The sequence below is a fragment of the Eumetopias jubatus genome, unplaced genomic scaffold (assembly GCF_037043125.1).
Source record: "Eumetopias jubatus isolate StellerSeaLion01/CBP00866 unplaced genomic scaffold, mEumJub1_p1.0 scaffold_15, whole genome shotgun sequence".
NCBI classification, from domain to species: domain Eukaryota; kingdom Metazoa; phylum Chordata; class Mammalia; order Carnivora; family Otariidae; genus Eumetopias; species Eumetopias jubatus.
In genome coordinates, this window is record NW_028274821.1 from 23,060,956 (window position 1) to 23,067,511 (window position 6,556).

Below are 6,556 nucleotides of genomic sequence, written 5' to 3' on the forward strand. Positions count from 1 at the left end.
TATGATATGATGAAAAGGTGTTGGAAAATAGGATGGCAGGGTAGGGCAGAGACCTGAAGGACCTAGGAGGGGTGGAGGGGTCTTCTGGGATAGTGGGTGAGGGAGGGGTGTGGACACACCCTCTTCAGTTGCCCCCCTTTGTGACTCGTAAGTGGTCTATGATATAAGCTTGGGGAGGATATATATTCAGCCTCTGCACACTTAAGAGCTCAGTTGCCTACAGGCAGCCTTGTGATTCAGACAATGGAGTTCAAAACCTGGAATGTTCTCTCATGTCTGAATACCTATACTGAACCATGTCTGAGCTTCAGCTCAACATGGTTAGAGACTGACCCCAACTTCACCTTCCTGTGTGGGTTGGGATTGCTTCTTCTGTTCCTGTGCTACCTGATACTTCCATTTCCAACTTGGAAAACCAAACCCACCCAAAAGGTAAGGAGCCCTCAACACAGATTATTATGGTTTCCATTTCTAATCCCAAATCTTATTTATTTTAAAAATTTTATTTATGTATTTGATAAATAAGAGAGAGCCCAAGTTGGGCAGAAGGGGCAGAGGGAGAGGGAGAAGGCTCCCTGTGGAGCATAGAGTCTGATGTGGGGCTTGATTCCCAGGATCCTGGAATCATGACCTGAGGTGACGGCAGATGCTTACCTTGACCCCTAATCCCAAAATTTAAAATGAGTTTGGTAGGATCAGAGAAACACCTAAAATGGGAAGTCTAAGAGAACAGACATTCGCTCCTCTAGGACAAGAGGTCTGGCAGGGCTAAGGGTTAAGGAAGGCCTAAGGTTTCTACTTCAAATTCACAGGCTATCTGGTAAAATCCCAAACACAGGGATTCTGTAGTCCTTATTTAGAGAGTATGGAATCTGTAAGAGAACGTTTCCCAGCATTTGATCATAAGTCACATTCCCATGTCAGGCATCACTCGATCAAGCCTTCCTTCATGTTGGGCTGATCAGGAGAACGGTGCTGAGCCTCTGAGAAGAGACTGGGGTCTGAGCCATGTCCTAGGATACAGGGTCCTCCTGAGGGAATACAGATGTGACTGTTGGACTTCATTTTCTTTTTTCTTTTTCTAAAGATTTTATTTATCAGAGAGAGTGAGAGAGAGCACAAGTCAGGGGGAGGGGCTGAGGGAGAGGGAGAAGCAGACTCCCTGCTGAGCAGGGAGCCCAATGTGGGGCTCGATCCCAGGGTCCTGGGAGCATGACCTGAGCCAAAGGCCAACGCTTAACTGACTTTGCCACCCAGGCGCCCCGGACTTCATTTTCTATGTCCTTACTGGACAAAGGACTTCTGACTGAGAACATTAGGTATGGACCTCCCAGACAAAATCTTCCATTTTATCACCTTTAAAAATTGATAAAAGCAAGGAACACAAAATTCTGTTAATTAAAATAAAGTCCTACTATTCTTGGATAAATAATGTCTCCATTCTAAGAGAAGGGTGAGAGATGAGTCCCAACCCCTCATTCTTCTATTTTTGTTCTAGCGTCAGGGCAGAGCCAAGAGGAGGAGGAAAGGTGGGACTCTGAAAGGTAAGGTTCTGCCTCTTCCACCTGAGCTCTCCAAGGGTGACCCTTCCTGTCCTGTCCATGATGGCTCAGGTCCATGATCTCTGAGGAGGTCAGCTGCTAGACACAGTCCCTCTTAGGAAACAGAGGCCTCAGAGCAGTCAGAACCTGAGACCCTTAGAGTCCCTGCTCTGCCCATCCTTGAGCATGAAGCATTGTTGAGCCTGGGCAGTGGGTGTTGCCCAATAGGTGGCTGTGTGAGATGTCAAGAGGCAGAACTTCTGTCTCCTGACTTTGTGAAAACCTTGTGACATCATGGATACTCAGGATTCTTCCCTGAGGTAACCACTGACCTCTGTGCTTCACAGAGGTGGTCTGAGTATCACATGAGATAATTTACATGCGAGTACTTTATCCATGAAGCAAGAATACTAACCAGGATCACATCATTGACCATTTGACCTCATCTATTGATTATTGGGGCTTTCAGAGTCTAACATCCCATGGGTGTCCCAAAAGGGGACTCCTGTACTAATACTTACGTTTCTACTTTCACTACATATATCCCATTCTCCCGGTTTCCCAGACTACAGATGCTACCAGAGAGAAGTGGAGGAAGCCCAGAAGCTGATCTCTGTTTTAAGAAGGTGACCAGTCTTTCCCCTTCTATCCTGATCCCTCTTAGAGTACGTTTTATGCAATTGCAGGATTCAATGCAGCCTGCTATAGCCATGGGAGGGGGTAGCCATAGGAACAGGTATTGGGGTGAAGGCTACCAAGTACATTGTGAAGTCATAAAGGTGGGGCATTGGGAAGGGGCAGCAGGCTTCAGGTGGCCCCTCCCTTGCCGGGCCAGCCTGTCCCCCTTCCCTTGTTCTGATCCTGGCTGCAGCTTTGTACCTCCTGTCTCCTGCAGCCCAGTAGGCCGGCATCATGATACCATCTCCTTTCATCAACTGCTATGCCCAGACCCCTCCTGTGAGGTGTGTAATAGAACAACTGCTGAGATCAATCGGCTGCTGTTCCCGGAGGCCCTGGAAGATGCTACTCCCTTGGCTTCCACAGCCCCTGTGACTTCCTCATCGTTCACTCTCTCCCCTGACTCCTCAGCAGTCCCTCCAGGAGACCTAATATCAGCTTCTCTGCCTGAGCCTTCCCCACCACCTGCCTCCACCTTCTCACCTAACCCAGTGACCCCCTTGGCTGACTTTTTTCCACCCTCACCACCGGGTGGCTCTTTGCCACCAGAGTCTTTTCCTCCCTTGCATTCCGAATTCCCAAAGGACAGTTTCCCACCCCAGTCCCTTGCCTTTCCTCCAATCCCACCAAATCATGCTCAGACAGTGGATCCTGTTGTCCATCCAGAGGCCACTTTGTCTCTAAATACCATCTTCTGTCCGGACTCTGCCCTTTCCCAAGATGTCAACCCCTTACCGGAGTTGTCCCAGATGGTAAATCCCACTGAGACCTTTGCTTGTCATAATGCACCACCAACCCTGTCTGTTTCACCACCACCGGACTGCAGTTTAACTATGACTCAACCTAAATCGATTTCCATCTCAATGAAGCCTGTTCCAGAGATCTCATCTCCAGATAGCTCTGGTGGGTTGCCTACTTATGTCCCAACAATCACAGGCTTTAACCCCTCCAGATTGTCAATTTTAGACTTCCCTTCGTGGCAAACTCATGCCAAAGATTTCTTCCCTTCAACCTTAGCTCCATATGATTTCCATCAAGAGTTTCTGGCCCTCCATTCTTCAGAGGCTTCTTCCGGGGAAGACCCTGCAGCCAAGCTTGTGGAGCCTGCTAACCTCTCACTTCTCAGCCCCGATGGCTTGGCACTCCTAGAGGAACAAGTCCGAAAGAGGAGTGACTTCTGGATGTGGAAGGAAATGAAAAAGAGTTCTGTTCCAAAACAAACAATTGCCGAAAAACATGACTTGGAAGTTTCCCTTCCTTTCTGGAGCAGCAAAGATCAATCAAAGGAGCTGCATGTGCATCGGCAGCCCCCATATCCTACAACCACCTTGAAGGAGGGCCATTTACAGCAAACCCCTATCCAGTTCTTCTGGGGTCTCCCAACTCTGCATAGTGAGTCCTTGTTCTCTGTTGCCCATGTCTTAGATAATTGTTCCTCCATCTTAATTTTTAACAGAGTCTCGAATGCCTCCACAGAGCAGGAATCCCCAGTAGTTCCCCATCCTCTTCCTCTGTCCTTGCCCCAACCCCAGCCCCTACCTATCCCTCAGGTCCAGCCCCAGGCCCACCTTCAGTCCCCACTCCCCATCCTGTCATCTGGTCCTCGAACCCAGATTAAGGTCTGTGGAGTGTGTTTGCACAGACCTGAGATGGAATCAGAGTCTCTCATACCAAATGAAATGCAACATCTGGAATGGAACGTGTTGCAGAAGGAACAGGAAACTGTGTGGGGTTTACCCACTGTTGTCCAAAGATCCCAGGAGGACTTCTGTCCTTCAGCTCCTAAACCTCTTACTCACCAGGCCTCCCAGGCCCGTGTTGCAATCTCTATCCTTCCTGGACAGTTTCCTCTCACCGATGAGCTTCGAACAAAACTAGAGCGTCACCTTCGAAAGAGGCTCATCCGACACCAGTGGGGCCTGTCCCGTAGGATCTGTAAGTCTCTATCACTGATGGGTCCGAGTATTTTTTCAGAGACACCTAACTTGCAGCGCTATCATGGACGCACATGGATCTCTAAGAGTGAGAGTAAATCGAGCGAATCTGAAAGCGATGAGGGGGACTCAGAAATGAGTCAGCTGGAGGACGATGACCTGGAGAAGGACAATGATGATCTGGAGAAGGATCAGCGACACAACCCAGAGAATGGCCCAAAAGATTATCTGTTGAGTGACCCAGAGAGCTCTTCAGGTAATGATATGGGGTATGATTCTGAAAAAGAACTTAGGAGACCATCAGAGAAAAACTCAACAGTGTCTGTGGAGACTATAGGTCGGAGACAATTTGAAAATGTCTTGAAAATTCATTTGAGCAAAAAGTGTGAGGAAATTAATGAGGGTCAGCTCCCCGGGCCTGTGCATAATTCATGGCATACTATGAAGCAGACGTCGCTTCTTTTTGAGAACTCCCACACTGAAATAAAACACAGAAGTTTGCCACCATCAGAGGTTCAGGACTACTCCCTGAACACCTTCCGGGAGCTTCCCTTTCTTGAATCTAGTGCACAACAGATGCTGGAAGCCCATATTAAAAGGTTTCGTATGATGATGACACAGGGCCTTCCCTCCAGGGTCCTTGAATCCATAGAGCTCTTTAAATTGATAAAGGACACTTCCCATTCTAGCTTTTCCTCCTCAACCAACCTGATTTCTGAGCTAAATTCTAAACCTGGGGGCTTCAACTCCCTCAGAGGAAGCTCTAAATCTCTCCATGGAGACAAAGTGGGAACAGCAAATTCAGCCTGCATCCTGGATCGTCCTCTCCCTGCCGCCTCAACTGTGGGCAAGGAAGAACAGAGAAGTCTGAGGCAATCACCCTCTGACATCAACCATGAGTTAGCAGAGGATGTTCAGAAGATTAAGGATGGCACACAGACTCTTACACCTGTCAAACATGACACCATAGGCAACAGATGGCCCCCAAAGCTGCCTGCAAGGGAAGCTGGGGCCGGACATGAGCCAAAGGATAAGAGTGCAAATTCTGGAGGTAGAGGAGGGATGCAACAGGGCAAAAAGAATCTAGAACCTGTCTTTGTGCCCACAGTGTCCAGGGTGATATTCAGGGTCAAGGAACTTGATGCTCATCAATCACAATGTAATATCTTGACAACCAGCAAGCCAGTAAGCTCCCAAATCATAAAGGTGAATGTTAATAAAGCCAAAACTACCATCCCCATTAAAAGCCCCCCACCAAACATATCAATTCCCCAAGATCCTAAATCATCAAAGCTTAAACAACAACTCTTGTGTGAGTTAAAGTTTAAATTGGAGGAGAGAGAGCATAGCCGGGCGCAAGCCCACCACACTGGCCTGCCCCCTGCCTCAGATAGTTTGACTTACAAGGCCTCACTGACTCATGCCCAGGGTGTGTCCAGTGGGGACATGGGAGCTTCTCAGGTGCTGCATGTCCATACAGAGGACACAGGAATTAATGTGGAACAACAGCAGGAGCCTGGGGTCCGTAAGCATGTCTTACAGAAGTGCCAGAATAAGAATCTCCCACCAGCTGCGGTGACCATGAGCCCTCCAGGCTCCAAGGCACAAGAGCTTGGTGGAGGGGATGCAGGACTGGGGACATCCCAACCTAAAAGGAACAGTTTCCCTACTGAGAATGTGGCATTGAACAAGAGGTTCCCTACTCAGGACGTGCTATTGGAAAAGCCGGGAAGCAAGCCTTCCCAGACCCTATCACAGAACGGTCAGCCGCCTCCTGAAAGCCTTTCACAGAAGGGTCAGCCTCCTTCTGAAAGCCATTGCAGAAAAAAAATGAAGCGTTTTTTGCAATGGCTTAAGCCAGGGATAAAATGCAAGAGGCAAGAAAACTCCCAGGAAAAGGGCAGCCCCCGATCATCTGTGGAAAGCAGAGGCCTACTTAAAGGTAGAACTGCCTTTACTGGGGCAACGGAAGCTCGGAAAATCGTGACAGACGGGACGTTCCTAGAGGAGAAAATGGGGCGTTGGCATGCAATAGATAGCACCTGCCCTCAACAGCCCATTCCCTTCCCAACCAAGTATGGGAAAACTCAGCAGAAAGCACAAGTGCAGGCTCAGGCACAGCCTGTCCAGGGCCATACTGGAAATATTAGACAGATCAGAGACAAGGACAGACAGCCCCAGAAAGCTGTGGCATTTAAGGACCAGCGACTGCATCCCCTATCCATGCCCCACAGGGAGCCTGCACCCCACCCACATGCCACCTGCAGGCATCAAGCTGGCCAGGGGCCTCCGGCCACTCTCACCACTGCTGGAGGCACTGTGTTCAGAGATCTGCCTCTACTATTTAGACAGAAAACCCTTCTCCAGAATTTCCACGGGGGGATATTTCCCACCCCAAAATAA

The 6,556-nt window shown here is 49.0% G+C and overlaps 1 protein-coding gene across 1 annotated transcript; it reads left to right on the top strand.

Annotated features, from left to right (window-relative positions):
* Positions 1-243: 243 nt before the first annotated feature.
* LOC148162373 (spermatogenesis-associated protein 31D4-like) lies at positions 244-6,556 on the top strand. The gene is made up of 5 exons (XM_088018804.1): positions 244-432; positions 1,499-1,544; positions 2,107-2,167; positions 2,437-5,000; positions 5,124-6,556. The coding sequence occupies exons 1-5, from the start codon at positions 244-246 to the stop codon at positions 6,554-6,556; spliced, it is 4,293 nt and encodes a 1,430-aa protein (XP_087874930.1).

Coding starts and splice junctions, on each gene's coding strand:
- LOC148162373 (XM_088018804.1), top strand. CDS start 244: ATGGAGTTCAAAACCTGGAATGTTCTCTCATGTCTGAATACCTATACT. Junction 1,545..2,106: donor GAAAGGTGGGACTCTGAAAG/GTAAGGTTCTGC, acceptor CCGGTTTCCCAG/ACTACAGATGCTACCAGAGA. Junction 5,001..5,123: donor CCCTGCCGCCTCAACTGTGG/GCAAGGAAGAAC, acceptor ATGACACCATAG/GCAACAGATGGCCCCCAAAG.